The sequence below is a fragment of the Lampetra fluviatilis genome, chromosome 1, assembly GCF_964198595.1.
Source record: "Lampetra fluviatilis chromosome 1, kcLamFluv1.1, whole genome shotgun sequence".
Taxonomy (NCBI): domain Eukaryota; kingdom Metazoa; phylum Chordata; class Hyperoartia; order Petromyzontiformes; family Petromyzontidae; genus Lampetra; species Lampetra fluviatilis.
Genome location: NC_136275.1, coordinates 37095985 through 37116861, shown reverse-complemented (window position 1 = coordinate 37116861; position 20877 = coordinate 37095985). Strand labels below are relative to the sequence as shown.

The following is a 20877-nucleotide window of genomic DNA, read 5'->3' as shown; positions in this document are numbered from 1 at the left end:
ACGCCGCCCCGGCCGATGACGTCAGAGGGGGACCGCGGATCTCCGCCCCGGCGTTGTTGGTGAGGCCGCCTCCTCCTCCTCGTCGCGACCCCCCTCTCCGTCCTCCTCCTCATCCTCTTCACCGCGCCGCCGCGTCTCCCGGCACTCTTCGTCGTCTCCCGCACGCTCCGTCGTCCCGCGTGTGGCTCGGGTCGTGGCACAGGTGAGGGATCCTCGCCGACCCTCGGGGGTGGTGGGTGGGCCGAGCCGGGTTCCCCTACCGGAAACGGTGCGCCTATCGCGGCAGAGCCCGCTAGCACCACGGCGTGTGCGCGTCCGACTAGGCCGCATTCGCCGGCGTTCTCGGCGGCTCTCCGCTGGGGTTCGCCTCGCGTTGAGCGGCGTCCGGGGAGACTGTCGGGGGGCCAGGGCTTGTGAATCGCGGGCTCGTGGATGGGTGGTTTGAGCCCGGCTGAGCCGAGCCGGCTACCCCTACCACGACCAACACGCGCTGGCGACAAAGCGCTTTGTCTGCCCTGAGCCTCTTGTGCTGAACAATAGGGGGGCACCCGAGGGCGCGTGGACGGTCACTTTGCCGTGCGTGCTGTTGTGTGCGTCCTGTGTTGTGTGGCCGAGTATGACCCGGAGCTTCGCATGGAGCGATAGGCAAAGGTAGCTTCCAACAGTGTTACGCAGCTGACGAATTTTTTTAAAAAGCTGCTTGTTTGGCCGGATAGAGTGGGCTAAAAAGGCGCGGCGCGGACTAGGGGAGAGGTGGGCTGATGTGGCATGGGGGGGATATGGAGGTGAGAGGACTTGGCGATGAACTGGTACCAGCGGTGTGAAGATCGATCTCTGCGGAGGAGGTTCGTGCGGGACGCTGCTGAGCAGTTGAGAAGCTACAGCCCTCAACAACGAGCGGAGCGCCAGGCGGCAAAAGTGTAGCAAATTGGCACAGTGGGATGCACAGATGGTGCATCTGTAATCTCGGCCGGTCATCCCATAAAACCTGGGTCTGCTCCGTGGCCTGCCAGCGGGCCTTCGACACTGCATGTGGATCTAAAGTGCACCTAGCCTGGCACGAGTTTTGTGGTGATGCCCCCGTCACTTCGTGGCGAATGGCGGCTGGTCTGGTTGTCTGTACCGGTCCGCGCGAGTTTTATTTTGTCGTCTTTGTGTGCTTGTTTATACGGCTGTGTGCATGTGTGAATTTGTGTTGTCTTTTTGTGTTGCTGTGTCAATTTGTCGTTAGTTTTATTGTATGTACGAGTGTCTTTGTTTTTCTGTGTGCATGCGTGTGTATTGGCTTTTGTGTGGTTCTCTGTGAACGTGTCTTTTGTACGTATAAGTGCCTTTGTCTTATGTTTGCGTCTTAAGTTGTTTTCGGTGCGCGTGTAAATTGTCCTTTTGTATGTTTGAGTGTCTTTTCGTAGACATTACTGCATGTGTATTGTATCTGAGTGTGAATTTGTTGTTTGGGTGAATGTCTGTTTTTGTATGTGTATTTGTGTGGCGTTATGGCTGCAAGTGTGCGGGGTTGTCTTTGTATCCGGTCTATTGTGTACGTTTGAAGTCATGTGGGTGTGTATTAAAGTACATAGGTGTTGTATTAACATATGCGTCTCACGGCTGTAACAGGAGCTCGCTCACAATATTTGCCCCCACTGTCTGGCTTTTATGGGGCAGCTTTGACCGTATGCAGATGTCTGGAGAGATGTTGGCACACTGCTCTGTGATCTTCGCTTCCCCAGGTTCGAGTCGCGGGCTTGTGTTGGCATCACTACGCCGGTGGTATTAAAATATTTTCTGGGTTTGCCCGAGTTCCACTCAGCCATGAATACGAACCTGGTGTGGTGTGTCCATTTATTTTCAGGGGGGAGACAAAAAGGTGGCCAAGTGTAGTTGTCACACCACCACCACAGCGTCGTGAGCCGTGGCCAATTTATTAGATGCTCGCTAGCAGCGCTTGACTCAAAAGTTAAAATGGATTGAGCTGGGATCTGTGCAAGTGTGTTTATCCAAGTCTGTCTCAGCGCTCATTAATCTATGAAGTTCACTCAGGGGAGAGCAAAGCTGGCAACGTGGCACCCTCTCCAACATTCTATAGAGCACACAAACGTACATTACGTTTAATTTTTTCCAATGCGGTAAACATTGCACGTACAGTATATGTATATATGGTTGCATTGCATAATGTTAAACAGGTTATTTTAGTTTTGATGACTTAATATTGCTTGTGAGCGTAGTCACCGGTGTTTGTGCTACTACTACTATTACGTGGGTATTTACAGTTGCGCTGTATAGCTCGGATGTGTGTTTTGGTTGTGCTGTGTGTTATTCGGCATGAAGTCTTGACGTTACTCTCCACGTGCTCGAGACCTTGACGCTTTGAAAGCTGCCACCAGTGGAGTAAAACGTCAGACGTGCTGGGAGCTTGAAGACGCTACCATCACACGGAACTGCGCTACAACCAGAAAACACATCGGAGAGCTATATAATTGTTTGTGTTAGATGGCATAACCTAGGTCTGTTTTATATCGAAATCGCTCCCCTCATTAAGATGCATTGTTTTTTACCACTCTTTTAAAGGCAGGATGTGTCCACACCACCCGTTGGCGAGTACCCCCTCTCATTGTTCTGTTACGCGCGATTGCAGGAAACCGATGCCGCACGGAAAACCTTAAGCGGCGCCAGCCCGACAGCTCGGGACGGAGGGAGGTGGAGGAGGTGGTGGAGGACGGGGAGAGAGCGGCATGGGGCAGTGCGTGGAGCGGTGCAGGCGGGACTCCCGTGATTTGCCACAGACGCGAGACAAAAATGGCAAGGGCGTTGGTGGTGGAGCAGTGTCGGGAGGCAAGCTGGCGTCTCAGGGTGGTGGCGCTGCCAGCCCGGCGGAACGAGCGCCGTGCCCCGACAGAGCCGTGGGCACGGCGCCCTCGCGTGGAGTTCCGTCATGCAAAGATCCCGGAGAATATCCGACAACGGACACCAAAGATGGAGCAGAAAGCGTGGGGATTAAGGTATAACAATTGTTAGCAGTGATGATTTCATGATTGCGATAGTGTTGAATAATTATGGTAAGAATGTTATCGTCCCTGAAGAAATAATGTAAACATGTAGCCATTTTGTCAATCCACTGCTGGATGATGGCTTGCCCACGAATGTGTGGGTCGTGATAGTTATTTGACGACACTTCACACTGCTCAATACGGGTTGGAAGCCCTGCAACCCAACCCTGTGTGCATTGTGGTTGAATGGGTTGAGCAGATTCAGTATTTAGTAATTTCCTTAATCATGGATGGCCTAATTGAGTCTACATTCTCCTTTTTGATGATCTAATAGGGTGAGGCAAATTCAATTTTTTATATTTTACATGCGAACGCAATCTAAAGTATCCTGAAAAAAATCCACACAGCACGGATGTATCACAAACCCATTTCCTAAATTGCCATCTGGTAACCTTGCACCCGAGCAGGTGGAAGTGAGAGCACTTGATGAAATTTGCATGATCCACAAACCCTGCCTCTAGACAAAACCCTCTTGTGTCTTTTCCAAACACAAAGATCCCCTGTGTAGCCTTGAACAGACTGCTGGAGCAAGTGTTGTTACTATGTATGTTGAACTTCTTTCCCACCGTACATAGCCAACTGCTCATCGGAGGTGTTGGAAGTAAGCACCTACTGATGCCTGCACGGCGCAAGAGGACGGGGTGGTGTGGCCAACACCACATGCAGTTGTCTTCGTCTATTACCACACCTTGTGCCATGCTAGGTGCATTGTATGCCAAGTGAAGGTATAGACCAAGATGTTATGACAAAAACAACCCATATTTCCTCGAAGTGTCAAATGTTAATACAGTGGTGTGTTGTGCTCACATCTACCACAGTGGCAAATGGAGGCTCTACCTTTGTGCGAGGTGTTCTTACATTTTACGACTAAAACATGGCAGGAAAAATATTTACAGATGCATACAAAGCCTCGAGCGACCATCATGTCGAAACAGGTTGTTATATATATAGTCAACTCGGAATCAGAATGTTTATCCTGGAGAAATCCAATGAGCTATGAAGCCCTTTTTTTACAGATGTCCAGTAGGAGTGGGCTTTGCAGCAAAATCAATCAATTTGACTGTACTTTTTTTGCTTCCGCGTCTATGCCTCCCTACCCCTTTAAAGTATTATATTTCAGGCATGTGCCAACAGGACCAGCGATACAAGCCCACCCCCACCGCATGATATTGGCCTTCATAAACACCCAGTTTCATTGCACATTCACTTGGTTTCGCGCAGGTCGAGTCGGGCGTTCTCATCTCCGCGCTGGAGGAGCAGGAGTACTCTGAGCAACGCATCGCCGAGATGTTCCTGCGCTACCGCGACGCCCGGGAGGACGCCGTGCTTGCCGATGGCATGGAGCGGTTCCTTGCCGATCTCCACGTGGAGCCCGCAGACTTCGTAGTGCTGGCGCTCGCGTGGAAGTTCCAGGCCGCCACCATGTGCCGCTTCTCCAGGTGCCGGCGCTGCCCAGCCATTGCCCTCCAGGCACTCGCAGTGACCTTTAAAGCTGTGATGCTCTAGAGCAGTGGTTCTTAACCTGGGGTGCACGCACCCACGGGGGGTGCGAGATGCCCTTTCTGGGGGTGCGAAACATGCCAAATTTTTTTAGGAGGTAAATAATAAAAACACAAATGAAGCACAGGGCACGTATGTTACATTAACATGCTAATTTTTACCTGGCAGCCCTTTGATTGGTGGAAAACCCACCACCGCCACAGTCGCTGCCCATAACTTACATTAACATTGGCTGCTGACATTTGGGCTATGCCAATTTCAAACCTTTATAAACAGTTGTCTTTTGAAGCTAACCTCCCTTTTCCTGATGACGACCGCTTGTGTTGCGATCGAAACCTTGTAGTTTTTTGTTATTTTGTTATTTTCTTTGAACCTATCTATGTGGCTTATTCGATTGTGTTTGCTGACACGCCAGATAATGGGTTTATTGCAGAGGTCGACAACCTGCATCTCCGGAGCCGCATGAGGCTTTTTAATGACTTCTTGGTGGCATTATTTATTAAGCACCATCTCGTATTCACGTACATTGCGGCTCTTGAAATATCGATTTATTTTTTTCCCTTTACGGAATTTGAAAAAAACGACTTGTTATTTTGGTTGTCGATCCCTGGGTTCGCCTGTCTGCGGGGCCAAGTGACATTTTGTGACGGGTACGAACGTTTAATCACGCGGCGTCGTGGGGGTTATTTCACCGTACTGCACCCCACTGGTAGGTGCAGATTGGAGAAGGGGTGGGGATGGGCATGACTGGTTAAGATTTCGCTTGCCCACAGGTGTTAGCTATGGACGGAAATTGAACTAGTGTCACTGGGTTTGGAGCACGATGCGCGAACCGCTGCACCACTACTCCACTGCACTTTTGTATTTGTCATTGCATAATAGACCAAAGGTACAGATTAAATTAGTAACACAGTGCAGTGGTCTTGAAAATGAGGTGCGCCTGTGCTCTTGTTTTCTCTCTAATCATCCTGCCCCCCCCCCACCTCGGATCCCAGGGAGGAATTTGTGGGAGGTTGCCGAGCACTGCGTGCCGACAACACCAAAGCCATACAGACTCGCTTTCCCGAGCTCATGTCCGAGGTGCAGACGGAGGAGAACTTCAAGGAGCTCTACCGCTTCACCTTCAACTTTGGCTTGGATGCCGAGGAGGGTAATGACTGCACAACGCAAATTGTGAAACTTTGCAGTCGGGCAGTGCCGCGTCGTCCCGTGTCAGAATGGTCCTGGCAGGTGATGGCACAGAACTTCTGCTGAAGTCACTTTATTAGAACTCTGTATCCGCACTTGGAACGCACCTCTGAATGTACAACCTAAAGCACCACATTGGAGGGCTATACAGCACAATCCCAAAGACGTATGCATTCGTACCCCATTGGCTTGGTTTGTGCATGCCATGCAAGTGCAGTGGCTAACGAGCTTTTCTGCATGGTTGATGCGTTCCAGGACAGCGTGCGCTGCCATGTGAGATGGCGATCGCGCTGTGGCGGCTGGTGTTCTCCCAGGATCCACCTCATATCCTGAGCCGCTGGCTCGAGTTTCTGTCGGAGAACCCAGCGGGCATTCGTGGAGTGTCGCGCGACACGTGGAACATGTTCCTCAACCTGGCTCAGACCGTCGGCTCGGACCTGAGCTCCTACAGCGAGGACGAGGCGTGGCCCAGCCTCTTCGACGCCTTTGTCGAGTGGGAGCTGGAGAGGAGGCGGCGGGAAGAGAGCGGCGGCGGGACGTTGCCCGGCGGGCTTGACGATGGGGGTGGCGATGACGATGGCGACGACGAAAAGCGGGAGGATTGTGTTGTGGGCGGAAAAGCCGACCCCTCAGGCATTGGCCTGCAGCAGGGATGAGCTGCATCAGGGAAGGTCTGTTATTCCATTGGTTGTCCTCGATTGCGGAAATTACACGCGGAGGAGAGGAAGTTAAAAACAACCGTCCCTTTACACAAACGTGGCGCTGTCGCACAGGTTACACTACACACGGTGGGTTTTCAGTGGCGACGGTACCATCGGGGCAAGGCGTAAGGCCGCCCCTTTGGCACCGCCGGGTTCCCCCGTGTGTCCTTGCACTGCCCATGTGGCCACGATGTCCGAATTCCCGGGTAGACGCCCTTCACCGCAGAAGCGCAGACGTGTCTCGTCCCTGTGCTCACAAATGCAGTTCCACCACTTGGTGCTAAGTGACCAATTTGGACAAAGGCATGAGGATAATACAAACGAAATTGTCCTTTGTAATTCTTTAACAAGACGTCCGGCTCGCAATGGCAGCCGCAGGCGCAGACCGCATGTCTGTATAAGTAACAAACATTCTGCGAAGAACCGTTTGATTTTGATTTTTACTGTGTAGCGAGACGATGTTGCATCAGAGTTAATTTTTCTTGAAACCTCAATACCAAAAGTGGCCATCAGGAACTAAAAGTGCTCGCCGAAAGGAATCTGTCCACAAATCACTTGCGTTTGATGGAATTTGAACGCAGTAAAGCGACATGCAGTTGATTGCAATTTTTCCCCTTTCCTTTTAAAAATAAACACTTGGCTTGTGGCATTTTTGCCGAAGCCACGCACTAGAGTGGGGGACATTTTTACCCACGAGTGATTCTCTCTCACTGCAAATGTGAAGTTGCACATATGCCTTCGAAGGTATGCAGGTTGACAGCTTTTGTTTTTCGTAGCATAAATGTACATTGGCTGGATGTTGATAGTGCACATTGGAGGAGAGTTTGTGCTTCGCAGTTGGCGCATGGTGGTGAGTGTTAAGGGTTTTTGACCGTTTTTTGCTGGATTTTGTTGTGCACGCCATGAGTGGCGATCTGGGCTTGCAGAGTGTGGCCGGGGCTGGGTGCCGAATCGGCCACACAGTTTACGATTTTTATGTCCCCAGGTGCGTTTCTAAACCTGAATGCACATGTTTTGTATGCGAGACTGTTTTGCTGTTGCTGGTGTGTTGGTGGCGGCGGATGCTGCCGTGTTAAACTTGAACTTTGTATTGACGTTAAGCATTCTTTTTTTTTGTGTCGCTTAACGTCGCTGTTGGCTTGTGTAGAATTCACGTCCCAAATTGAGTTCGAGAATTAAACAAGAAAAAAAAAACCTTGAGTAAAAGTCCAGCCGCACTGTTCTTTCATAGGTTTTTGTATTTATATTTATTTTTTAATATATTTCACGTTATTTGAAATTCTGATTGACCTAACGAGTCCATTGTCTTTCTTGCCTCTGCAAAAAAAACCATCAGCACATTTGTACTTTCCCTACTTGTAGCTCTGAGGCTTCCACAGAGGCAGGTTTGAGGTCAGGTTAAAATTCCTCATGCGACTTTGTTAAGCGATTTTTGTTGTTGACAAAACATTATAGTGGGGTCGGCAATGTCCTCAGTTGGTCTCCCTCTGACTTGATGTTCAGTGCTTCTCACGAACATCCGATTTGCAGAACCAACAAATTAACTGCAAAAGTAATTGAGTACCACTCACTGTGCTGTCCAAGAGGACTTCAAATTTGCCCAGTTCTCTCCTAGATGCTGCTAGCCCCTCACTGACCCTGCCTTTGTCCAGCCTTTTCCCCTCTTACTCTCCTTTTATTTTTCAAGCAATACTTTGTGTCCTATGGGCCCTTTCTTTTATTGCCTGTCCAAGTGACCTCAGCGGTTCATGCCCAGTTGTGTTGTTTTGGCTTCTGTTCCATCGTGCGTCACGGACGAGATGGGGGCATGATATGAAGGGATTGCGCAGTTTTTTTGTACAGATGATATTTTGTTGCCAAGGAAGATCACTTTATACCATTAAATGTTTGTATTTTATATACCTGTTTCTCGTGTGGATTCTTTCATCGTTCCAAATGTGTTTTTGGTGGTATTTGCCACAGGGGTGCACCTCCATGCTGAGACATCTGTCCTGTCAGCTCCTTTTATCAGCCTTTAACAGATATTATTTTTCCACTGTCTTATTCACATTTTATCCTACTTGTGTTGCCATTTTCATGTCAGTGAGACAGTCCATTCAAATCTCTGATGAGTGCATCGCACCAAATTGGAGGGCCGTTGGACCTATCTCTGAGATCAATTCAAGTGACTTCTGGTCCATGACGTAGTGAGGGCAACACTTTCTCACCTGCCCTGCTATCGGGAATAGGCTTCATTGCACGACCATAAACATAAATTATTATAGCTGGAATGTAATAGTCAGTTGGTGACGACCTATCTCCGCTTGAGAACCCTTTTAAATCGCAGGTCGCTGTCCGGATGTGAAATCGTGATTTCAGTGGTGCCAGCTCCATTGCGGTGACCTCTTGTGACGAGTAAAGGGATTTTAACATTGGCGAACACTCGGTAAATCGCAGGGTTCATGTTCCAGACATGGTCTTAAAAAAGAATTTGAGTCCATAACGGTGGATACTGTTTTATTTAGGTTTTATAGTCCACAGAACCGACATTCAAATGCTTTTGTAAAAAAAAACTGCATAATGTTCGGGGTTCTGGTGTGAAGCTCTCCAATGTGTTTTTGGGTTGAACAGCAGGCGGTAAAACCCATAAACACTTCGCTTATGTATGTATGTTGAACTTCTTTCACACCATACATAGCCAACCATGATAACCGCAGGTGTGGAGGAAGGGCAACAAACTAAAACACAAAGCAATTCTAAATAAATGCGTTTTCAATCTATATTAAAAGTGCATAGCTCCAGTGGCTTCCTAATATCGGAAGGAAGAGCGTTAACAGACGGCCGCAGAACCACATCTCTGCCACGGAATTGGCGACACGATTAAATACAGCGCGCGGGGGGGTTAAAATTGCAAGGGTTAAATCTTCGATTGTCGATGCCCGGCCCGCTTCGTGCCGCCACGCAGCCTGTCACAAGCAGTCCCGGCACAGCGCTACCTGGCCCCGTCGGAAGTCGCGGCAGGGGCACACCCTGGTCTCGCCGGCGCCGGCGCAGCTGAAGAGAAGCGTCTCCTCCTGGAGTAGGCAGCGGCTTCCGTTGCGGGTGAATGCGGGCACCAGGTGGCTCGCTCGCCTCTCCACCGCGCTGCACCGCAGGCCCAACCTGTGTGCACGAGCGTCGCAAGTGGCATGCTGTTGCCGTGGCGAGTTGCCACGTGCTTAGCAGCATCGCGGATGGTGTCACGGTGAGAGTGCTGCATTTGCAATGCAGAGGTCTGCCGGTTCCATTTGGACACGAGTGCCTTTTGGCGATGGGCAGGTATGGTGGGGTAAAGTGCAGGCAACGCTCACCCCCTTTACATGACGTCTATCTTGGGGGAAGAGTAGGCAAAATACCCTTCAGAGAGCGCTCGCTGTATTTGGAGGCCCTTCTACCAGCAGTGGTGTAACCAAGCACTTGCAGGTCTTCATACCTTTACCTCTCCTTTAACAGGAAGTGTTTTGATGCGGTCTCCCACCTGGCAAAGACCTCCTGCGTGTTGACGAGGGGGAAGAAGGACGGCTCGCAAACGAGGCCACGCGCCCAGCACGCGTCCTGGCACGAGATGCCGCCCTCCGACGCCACCGCGTGCATCGCGCTGCTGGGAGGCCATCTCTGTGGCCCCGGCGAGCAGAAGTCCTTCACGAACAAACGACGATAGTTGGACATGTCGCGGCTTGATTTAAACCCGGTGATTTAAACTAAATTAAATTATTCCATTAGGTAAATTTGAATGTAGCTGTGTGTGTGTCTGTGTGTTTTTTTTTCTGTTTGTGCAGTCATTTGTGGCAAGCACTTTCTAAGTGAGCAGAGACCATCAACTCGCTCCACCACGGGCGGTTGAAACCTGGATTGGAACCCAGAGTTCAGAGATGCCGAGCTTGTGCCATCTCAGTGTTTCTGACTTTCGTGCCACCTTGTTTGTGAGCCAGGTGAGATCACGAGCACGTGAGTTAGTGGGCAGGTTAACGAGTGACCGAGCGATCGCCCAAGTGAGCGAGTACGAGCGAGTGAGCGAGCAGTCCCACCTGGTGAGTGAGGTAAGCGTACACCCTCTCGAGCATCCCTTGGGCTGTGAACTCGTACGGGAGGAGCGGCTCCATGACCGGCAACGATTTGATGGCGATCACGGCCGCCTCCACCTCCGACAGGTTTCCCAGGTCCACCGTCCACACGTGCGGCCTACCGATGAAGCGTTCCGCGTACGGGTGCTGCGACGTTACCTGCACCAGCGTGCCCAGCACACCACATCAGGTATACGAGAAAGATTTTCTTTTTCCGCTCAACCGGTGACCCGGAGAATATTCGACGAGGAGATAAACCCTGCAAACAGTCCAAAGACTCACACAGAACCCACAGGCTGTGAATAGAGACCCATAGACTTGCACAAAGACTCAGAATGACATAGGAACTCATAGACGTACACGGTTACATTCAGTGAGAACCTATGGACTGGCATTGATTCTCGGACTCATAAACCAGTCATCATTTTTTCTACCTAACTCATCGAGGCCACTGGCTCCACGAGGAACTATGCGACAGAGCGCAGTGGACTAGCGTTCGAGTGTGCAGGCGGTGCAACCGCACCAGAACCCAACGGGGCTGGATGGGGCCCTAGCTGGTGGCTATTGCCCTGGGGCCCACAGCGACCACGCTACGCCACCGTACGGGAGAAGAAGTCTCGTCTCGCGACGATGGCTGAGCCGCAAGCCTCCCAGCCGCCTCGCTCACCAGGCGAGACGTGGGCTTGCCCTTGAAGAAGGCGGTGCTGTGGGATGAGTGCGGCGGGTCGAAGCGCGGCATCAGGAAGACGCAACCGCTGGCGATGGCCTCCAGCGGCGCCGGACCCTCGTACGGGAAGCCCAGCCCCACAAACATCTGCAGCCATCATAGATAACACGGTGGGGGGGATGGGGCGGAGGGGGGTTATAAAGCCGAGGTTACATGGTTAAAGCGACTACATTTCTGGGAGGCTCAACCGGGGCACGTGGTGTACCTGGCAGCCCCCCTCTTCTCCATCAGCCCTGCCAACTATTGCATAGCCGTGTCCACTCAACCGATAGAATTTCCTGACCTGTTGCTCAACTCGTGATATGGGGCAAAGGGCAGGGCTACCTGAGTAGTGGGCGGGGTTGGCAGAGGAATTGGCGGGGCTACCTGATTAGCAGGTCTATGGGAAGTCGGTGGGGCCAATGTCAGAGCAAGGAGGCCGCCACTCGCTGATTTGGGTGGTGTATGCGGTTGAGTGGCTTCAGCTATCGAAAAGTGGACACAGGGCTGCCTGATGTGGCAGCTGCCAGCTCATCCTGTGTCCCGGTTGAGCCTCGGGGCCGTCCATAAATGACGTCACACGATATTTAATTAAGTAGAGCGTGTTGTCTATATTTATTTAAAGTTGTGCATTTTGATGTGGCGTCACATTTCTCCAATCCTCCCCCCCCCCCTTGTCACACATCGTCACAAATGTCTGACCCCCCCCCCCAGGTGTGTGACGTCATTTATGGACGGCCCCCTCCCAGAAGTTTGGTAAACTTTAGATCCATACCCCCTGGCGACCTGCGGGATTGCAGCAAGCACCTTGGCCCTGCGGAGGAGGAGCTGGATGTCACGCTGGGAGAGGAGGCCATGGTTGTGCACAAACTTCGGTAATGATGTCAGGCTGCCCCCCACCGTGCCGTGCACGGCCATGTGGCGAGAGATCACCTTCAGGTACTGCTCCTTTCCCTGTGCCAGAAAAGCACACGTGATCATCGTTATAACATGACGAGGGCATTTCAGTCACGATGTAGCTGCCCGATGTGTTTGTGGCTCGGCGGTAGAGCGAGAGGCTCGCAATCACAAGGTCGTGAGTTCAATTCCTGGTGGGGGTGCTCATTCAACCCCATCGTTCCCTTCAGGGTAAATAAAATAGGTACCACTTTGTGTCCGATGGAGAGACTCGTCCCTGCCATAGGATGATGGAATTTCTACCACTGGCTCAAGGCTTTAAGCCTCAATGCTCAGGATATGTCTGACGTCTTCCACGTGCTGGGGGCTTTTTGAGTGGTGATGCGGCCAAGAGGGTAGCACGTCCTCCACGTGCTGGGGGCTTTTTGAGTGGTGATGCGGCCAAGAGGGTAGCACGTCCTCCACGTGCTGGGGGCTTTTTGAGTGTTGATGCGGCCAAGAGGGTAGCACGTTCACCACGTGTTACGGAGGTTCACGGTTCGAATCCAGTGGGCACCCTGGTAATTTAACACGTAGGCGAATCATCAAATAATACATTATTTAAATGCATGCATAGGACAGCGTACTTCAATAGGGATTACCGTTGGTAGGGCTATTTTAATAAACACAATAGACAGGAAGGACAAGTTCAAAGGGCTCGCATAATGCGCATGCATAATGTACATTGCCTCAGTAATCCTCCCCCCCCCACATTGTGCAAGAGTGCAGAAGGGTGGTCAACACATCTACGCCTCTATGTAAGGAACGACTTCTCCAAAAATCTGGCTGTCGCCTGATGAAGCTAGTTGTAATTACTGGCGAAATGTCGTACTCAGTTTGTAAATGTTGTGGCTTGGCTCTCCAACACACCGGTGTGCTGTTCTAGTGACGAATTGGCCACGTTCTGTTTACGTGACAACCCTCACTAGTTGGCTGTGTCGGGTGGTGGCGGGTTTAACGACACATCTATATATATTTACGCGATCTAACCCAAAAACCTCCATTATGGACCCTGATAATTATTACTGCCGATGTAACAACTATAACACTATACTCTTTGGTTCTTTCGGTAAAGTCACGTAGGTATAAAATCAAATAAATCACGACGTTTTTGTTATTTATGGGTCCTATTACAAAGCATAGGTCTTGTGCCCATTGGTTGGACAGGACGCCTGAGTTCAAACCGCAGTGTAGACAAAAACACTTTTAATGGTACAAAGCACCTTAACGATGGAGCATATTTGAAACAATTTCCCGGCAGGAGGTCAGCCTGCGTCACTCGATGTCGCGACGCAACGCTTCGCCCCTACTCAACTACCTTCCACATCTCCTCCTTCTTGCCGTACACCATCGCCATGCGGTCGTCCTTGGGGATCGTGACCTTTTGCTTCTCGCTGAACACTTCGCTCATGAAGCCCAGGAACGAGTTGTCCGGAGTGTGCGCTGCCGATCCACAAACATCGTCACCACCACCACCACCGTTATTTAACCTCCACCGCTGAGGATTTGTGCCCACCACCTTTGTCCCCCCCGGTGCTGATGTTTACACGCCGCACCAGCTGCTCATTGTTAAGCTGAGTTGACCTAGGTGAGGCACAGGACCGGTTGGGATATCACTCAGCACTGATGTTAGCTGTGGCCAAGGAACAACTTGATTGCCGGTTCGATAGCGCTGTGCGCTAACAGCTGCGCCACTATAGAACATGTGTTTAATGCAGAAAAGTGCATAAACCAAGCAGCACTGCATGTATTTACTGTACAGTAAATCCCCGTTTAACGTTTAAATCCCCGTTTAACGTACGTGTTTTCACTTTAACGCGGTTTTTCGTTTATGGAACGTTTTTCACTTAACGCTCACCGCGCCCGCTGTAACACGAGCCTACCGCGTGACGGACTACTCGCTATACCGCGTGACTAGCGCGTCATGGACTACTCGCTATAAGGCAAGTCTAGCATGTGACGGACGACTCGCTCTAACAGAGTCTAGCGCATGACGGACTACCTGCCATAACGCGGACACATCTGACCAATGTCGGATATGGGAACATCTATAGAAAATTAACAGTTACACGTTAGACAAATAGATTACTGAGGGAAAAAAACTTAAACACAAACAATTGTACAGTATTTCAAATATCGGAATATGATGGTCGTGTTCTGCCAAAGTCTTGAGGCCCCAGTTAACACATCAACCCTTCTTGCACCTCGCTGGCTCTAATAGGTGCTCACGAACAGCGATTGCCCAAGGCTACACAGGAGATAGTTTGTCCTTGTTTCGATAATATTCGTGATTTGTTCCTGATTTTCGGATGAATCTGAAAAATAAATCCGAAAATTTAGCCTAGACTCTAAATTTTGAACGATTGGAAAAGCAAAAAAGTTTGTTTCGTATTTAATCCAAAAGTATGACTTCGTGGCAAGTGACGTCACTTGTTTTGCATCACTCCTTGCTTTTCCCGAGAAAACTGGTGTCACGTGGCATCAGGTGACGTCACTTTTGTTCGCACAAATGCATGTTGAATTATGACAAAATGTAAACGCTACAAAAACCTGACTAAAATAGTTTTCGGTCTTGTACTTGAAAACACGAAATGGCAAAAAATGTTGAACCAGAAACTCATGCCCGGATGAAGTGTGTCGAGCGAGGACGTACGGAACATGGTCATGTACTGCTGGGGCTGCAGGTTCCAGTGGCCCCATCCGGACTTGAAGCCGTTCTTGGTGGCGTAGGCCTCGTGGTTGAAAGCCGGCTCCGTGCCGAACGTGTCCACCACGCGGTAGCGACACCTGCACCGCCACAGATGGACAACGCAGGGTGATTAATACATGTGTTGAGTTTGTATTAAGTATGCCTAATAATTATAATTATTTTTAATTATCCATTTATACTCTTTGGTTCTGTCGGTAAAGTCACGTAGGTATAATTTTATTTTCTACCTAAGTGATTTTACCGAAAGAACAAAAGAGTATGGATTCCTGCAGTCGCGAAAGCTTCAAATATCCATTCATAATCAGTGTTTAAAATTATCGCCCTTGTCAAGCCCTTGCTGAACAAAGACTTTCACCCATATCATGTCGGTCATAGGGGTTGTTTGACCATACTTCACTACAATGATCAGTGCGGGTTGGTGAAGTCATGGAGTAGCATCCAGGACCACTTCAGATATCGCTCGCCACTCGGCTGGGTGTCGAACTCGGGTTTTGCAGGGTTCATAGCAGTGTGTCCCTCCACTCCAATCAGCATTAATAGTGTTTGCGTTTATTAATTACACTGGTCAACAAAAAAAAAACATTTTTTCTGGCCTGGACTTTTGCAGCTGTTCTAGACTAATTTCAGGGTGCTGATTCCAAATCTGATCTCAGATTTGCTCTATCACATCTCATTTTTATGCTATCGGCATACCCCATTTTCATAGATTTTACCCGAAATTAACTCCGTCACTTATGATTGCAAGTTGTTGCGAGTCAGTGACTGCTTAAATGTTAAAATATGGTGCTGTATTTTTAGGATAGTGTGTTTATAATATCATTTTATGTAGATATCCACATTTATTTAATATTTTTCTTCTGCAGTTTTTATTGAAAATGCAATATTTGATATCTCAAAAACCTGATGTGATAAACAAAAACTGATGCCAGATTTGGAATCAGCACCCCAAAATTACCTTAAACCCGTTGGAATACCTTATGCCAGAAAAAGTGTGTTGACCAGTGTTATTAGTTAGTGCTATCTGTGAAATTAAGAATTAATCAGCGCTGTTAGTGGTATCAATTATTACGTAGTGTTATGAATTACTAATGAGCGCTACTAGTGTTACTAATTAGTGTTATTTCGACTGCATTCGACTCACGCGTACTCCCGGAACGACAAGCCCATGCTCTTGCTCATTTGCTCGATGCCCAAGTAGTCGGTGAAGATGAGGTCAAAGGGCAAAGCCTTCTCGATGGGGCAGGCACCATTGCCTGGGGGCACGCCGAGCAACCTGGAGGGCACAGAATGGGTCCGAGTTCACTCAGAGAAACATGGCACTTTTTGGGGCTCAAGGAGATTTTGATAAGGCGACCAAAGTCATGGGGGGCTCAGCCTGGGCACGTGGGTGTGACTGACAGCTCCCCTCTCTGTCAGGCCGCTCACTTTGCATAGCGAGGGGAGGCTGAGCTCGTCGCTGCCTCACCTCTCGTCTCTTCCTGTATTTGCAGCCGAGCTCCGCAAATTCGGCGATTTTGACTATACAAATTATTGGAATCGTACAGAAATTACATTTATAACACAGATCAGTGGAAAAATCTTAATATGTATTTAATTCGATTATTATTTTTTATTTATTTTCGTAAAACAGTTATTTTCATTGGAGTATGACAGATGAGGCTCTGCCTTTCCTGCCTCCCCTGCCCGCACGTCCCTGCTACATACAATAAAGTCAGTAGTATCGATATGCCTACACACCCTACATACAATAGTCAGTAGTATCTGCACACATGGGGGGGGGGGGGAGAAGTGGACATCAGTGGGGACGACGGGCGAGGCAGGCCGCCGAAATTCTGGCTTCGCGAATCGCGTTGTTGAAAGCCCTCGTTGTTAACTATGAAATAAAGGTCTCACCCAATGCCGGATTCTCCTAGTACCAAAAGTAGCTACACACGCTACGGGCCCCGCACTTTCAAGGGCCCCGCGCTAAATGCTTTCCAGCTATCAATTCCGGTTCAGTGATTCTGCACTTGCTCTATTACTATAGCACTATACTGCCTTCAACTTTTATGAACGACTTTGTATTTAAGTTAAGCGATTTGTCGGATTATTTGGCTGCATAGCAAATGAAAAAATACAATTACTTTGCTATGCAAGTAACAAAAATTTGTGTTTTAATATTTACTTGTTTTTATTTATTTAGGGCCCCGTTATGGCATATGCTACAGGCCCCGCACTAGCTTAATCCGGCACTGGTCTCACCTCCCTCTCTTTCTACACCTCGTCGGAGCTCCTTTACACAACGACTCGCACAGTGTCAGCGCCTTTGCCAAGGAAAATGGGATCGATGAAAACTATCTGGCTTTGACTAGTTTAACACGTAGCAATATTATTCATATTAAAGGTTTGTGGGTTAGATCGCGTAAGTATAAATGTGTCGTAATCCTCCACCACCCGACACAGCCAATTAGTAAGGGGTTTGTCACGTAAACAAAACGCCAATTAGTTACTACTTCAGCACACCGGTGTATTGGAGAGTAAATCTACAACATTTACAATTTGAGTACGACGTTTCACTGGCTTTGACCACCCGAATGTGAAATTGTAGTTGTCGCTCTGCGTCTACATCAGCCGTACGACAAAAGAGGAACAGCAAGCGATGTACATCAACCGGTCCTGGCCTCTCCTAAGTCAACTCGGGAAAAATGTGGCCAGACGTGGGATGCTCGCCACACGGGGCTTACCTCCCAACGGGCGGCTTCAGAGGGGTTATGTTTGGGGGGGGGGGCGGAATTGAAGAGGGGATAGGGCCCTATTTCATTCCTTGCTTGGGGTGGCCCATGCCAACCGTGAGCGTTGCGCAACCATTGTTTATTTTGTCCCCCCCTCTCCTTCCGCGTACGCGAGGGAGGGAGGCAGGGTGAGAGGCCCCGGGGGTCACCTGTGCAGGTCGGGCAGCGTGGCGGCGATCGAGAGCGAGTGGCCGAGGGCATGCAGAGCGGCCAGCGCGTCGGCCCACTGCACCAGCTCCCCGAGGGGACCGCCCCGACCCGTGCCCGAGTTGAACCACCGCCCGCTGGCCCCCGTCAGCAGGCCCAGGTGCACGAGGATCTGTTGAGGGGCGATCGATGGTGGGGGGGGGGGAATCAGAGCAGCCTCTGAAAAGTTTGTTTATGAATCACGGTCCCCAATTGGTTGACTCGCTATGCCCAAGCGTAGCGAGTCCAAGCGTAGCGAGTCGACCGATACTTGGGCATTTATAAACGGAGCGGGCGCGCGTGCCTTCATGCGGGCACGCGAAGTCCCGTTCGTCCGAGCCGCGAGGTCGTGCGCCGCAGTCGACCACGTCCGCTCGGTCTGCTGCAGCCGCCGCTCCATGAAGCGCACTGCCTCCATGGCTCTGTACCGCTCCGTGAGCGCGAGCAGCGCGCTCGCGCTGCGTCGCATCGCCGCCTGCCGCAGAGCGCACGCACACGGTCAGCCTTGGGATGAGGACGACGAGGATGGAACAAAGAGGAGACAGGTGGGTGAGTAGGTGGGTGAGTAGGTGGGTGGGTGGGTAGATGGATGGACAGAGAGCGGGGGCAGGGGGACGAAGAGATAGACAAGTAGAGAGACAGACAGCAGACATCCAGATGGACAAGGGATCGATAAAGATATTATCTTAAAACCGGATAAGAGTATAAGCATGCATGTATTTGACAGAGAACACCGTTTTTACATATACTGTATCTAAAACATTCCCCCAAATATATTCCGTTTATTTTCTAAATATTGTATTCTGAAGTCATAGTTTAAGCTCGTGCGATGTAGCTCCATGTGTGACGGCTACGACTTGGGGCGCCGCATCAAGCAGTGGATTGACCCTGGCTGATGTCCGCAACCATGATGATGGATGAACGAGAGCAGGTTGGAGCAATACTCTTAGTTTTTACGGTAAAGTCACGTAGGTAAAAAATAAAATTAAAATTAATAAAAATAAAATAATAAATAATAAAAAATCAAGACGTTTCGGAGGCAACACAAGTCTCCGTCATCAGGTGGGACCGTCACAGCCAGATTTGCTGCATCAAGTGAGACTTGTGTTGCCTCCGAAACGTCGTGATTTTTTATTATTTTATTTTATTAATTTTAATTTCATATTTTACCTACGTGACTTTACCGAAAAAACTAAGAGTATGAATCCTTGCAGTCACGAAAGCTTCAAATCTAGAACAGGTTGTGGAGCCCTTTTGGAAAGCTGAACTTCTTTGTTGAACTTCTTTCACCCCCGACGTAGCCAAACGCGGTAATCGGAGGTGCTGTGGTGGTGAGAGCTGAGACGGAACCTCTGTGTCCTTCGGGGGCTTGGGAGGAATCCCAGTTGTGTTGGGTCCTGCTTGACGACGAGGAGGGCAGAAGCTCTCCACCTGGCCCAGGTAGGAGATGATGGAGCACGTGGAGCCGTTCACTCCGTAGTGCGAGTAGCATGGGTCGCTGGTCCACCTGTTCTGCAGGTACTGGTGGACAATAACGACGACGATGATGATGATGATGGCACACATCATGATGGTGATGACACACATCATCATCAATATTTATCGTCACTTGGCAATACCATACAATATATAAACATGTTATCATCAGAAATTCATCATCATCACCACCACCTATTCACATCATGGCATTCTGTGTCATAGTCATAATCGTTAAGTTATCGTCAATTTTGACATCGTCACAATTGTCACTTACGATCATAAAATGTCTCACCTAACATCACGCGTTTGTTGATAACACTGCCCGAAACAAAAAGGTTGATTGTTCTTTTGTGCATCACTGCCAACGCAGCATCATATTTAAAATATAAATATATTTCATTATTATCATCAAGACATCCCCATCAGTATTATCAAAACCATAACTTCTCAGCACCATTAGCATCCAATAAAGTTGTTTTCATCCGGCTATAATCATCACTATCGTCGTCGTCATCATGCTGAGAATCATAACCATCGTTATTCCTCGTTATCATCATCATCATCATGGCAGTAATCACCACGAGACTCATAATCATCGTTGCCTTGACGATATTAATAGTCATCCTCGAGTTTTTAAAGCCTTGCATGGGCTGGCACCACCATATATTGACGAGTCAATTCATCCGTACGTCCCCTCAAGGTCGTTAATATCTGCAGACTCTATCCTTCTCTGCGTACCTCGATCCCGGCTGCCTTCCTGGGGCGAGCGGGCACCTCGCTGTGGTTGTGCCACCACGGTTGTGGAATTCCAGACCGTTGGAAATTCGTTTATCCGACAATGTGGACACTTCTAAATCTCGTCTAAAAACACATCTTCTTAAGTCCGTTTATTCCATTTAGCTTCTCTGTCTCTCTTGGCCTTTCCTTATCCTTATTTTTAGAAGGCGCCTTGAGACCTTAGTGGAATTTCGATTTAAAGCTTTCGTGACTGCAGGGATTCATCTTCTTGGTTCTTTCGGTAAAGTCACGTAGAAGGGAAATAATAAAATAATAAAAATAAAACATAATAAAATACAATTCTCACGACGTTTCGGCCACAACACGGCTGCTTGCGTTGTGGCCGAAACGTCGTGAGAATTGTATTTTATTATGTTTGATTTTTATTATTTTATTATTTCCCTTCTACGTGACTTTACCGAAAGAACCAAGAACATTAGTGGAAGGCGCCTTACAAATAAATGTAAATGATTATTATATTATAATTATTATCATAATTTCAACAACATTCTACCGGCAAACATTTTCAACGCAGCCTTGTTTAAAAAAAAATAAAACACCATCACAAGCGTCACGAACGTTTTCTAACGAGCACCGTTGGCGACGTACGGCGCGAAAGAAGTTCACCATGCACGTGCACAGCGAATATGCGTCGATGCGTCCTGACCCACTTGGCACACCTCCGCCCGCCGGCGTGAAACCTGAAGCCCGTGGCGGGCGGGCGAAGCGAAGACGCGAGACGGACGCACCTTCACTTTCTCGCCGCACAGCGGGAAGCCGGGGTCCCGTGGAAC

At 49.3% G+C, this 20877-nt stretch overlaps 2 protein-coding genes across 2 annotated transcripts; one reads left to right on the top strand and one right to left on the bottom strand.

Moving 5' to 3' along the window:
• The first annotated feature begins 29 nt into the window (after positions 1–29).
• LOC144935226 (DCN1-like protein 3) lies at positions 30–8333 on the top strand. The gene is made up of 5 exons (XM_078861766.1): positions 30–202; positions 2636–2999; positions 4269–4486; positions 5543–5697; positions 5991–8333. Exons 2-5 carry the CDS (start codon positions 2733–2735, stop codon positions 6389–6391), a joined length of 1041 nt encoding a protein of 346 aa, XP_078717892.1. The 5' UTR covers positions 30–202; positions 2636–2732; the 3' UTR covers positions 6392–8333.
• Positions 8334–9384: 1051 nt separating this feature from the next.
• Positions 9385–20877, bottom strand: MGAT5B (alpha-1,6-mannosylglycoprotein 6-beta-N-acetylglucosaminyltransferase B; the record flags this gene model as incomplete). The annotated part of the gene is made up of 12 exons (XM_078879188.1): positions 9385–9577; positions 9933–10093; positions 10483–10677; positions 11186–11332; positions 12032–12178; positions 13479–13603; positions 14814–14947; positions 16012–16143; positions 17791–17960; positions 18132–18302; positions 19178–19348; positions 20833–20877. Coding segments are annotated over 12 exons (1791 nt in total), but the record flags the coding sequence as incomplete, so codon positions are not given.

Excerpts from the sequence above, each read along its gene's own strand:
- LOC144935226 (XM_078861766.1), top strand. The coding sequence starts at position 2,733 with ATGGGGCAGTGCGTGGAGCGGTGCAGGCGGGACTCCCGTGATTTGCCA. Across the intron at positions 3,000-4,268 it reads CAGAAAGCGTGGGGATTAAG|GTCGAGTCGGGCGTTCTCAT; the intron begins GTATAACAATTG and ends GGTTTCGCGCAG. Across the intron at positions 4,487-5,542 it reads ACCATGTGCCGCTTCTCCAG|GGAGGAATTTGTGGGAGGTT; the intron begins GTGCCGGCGCTG and ends CTCGGATCCCAG.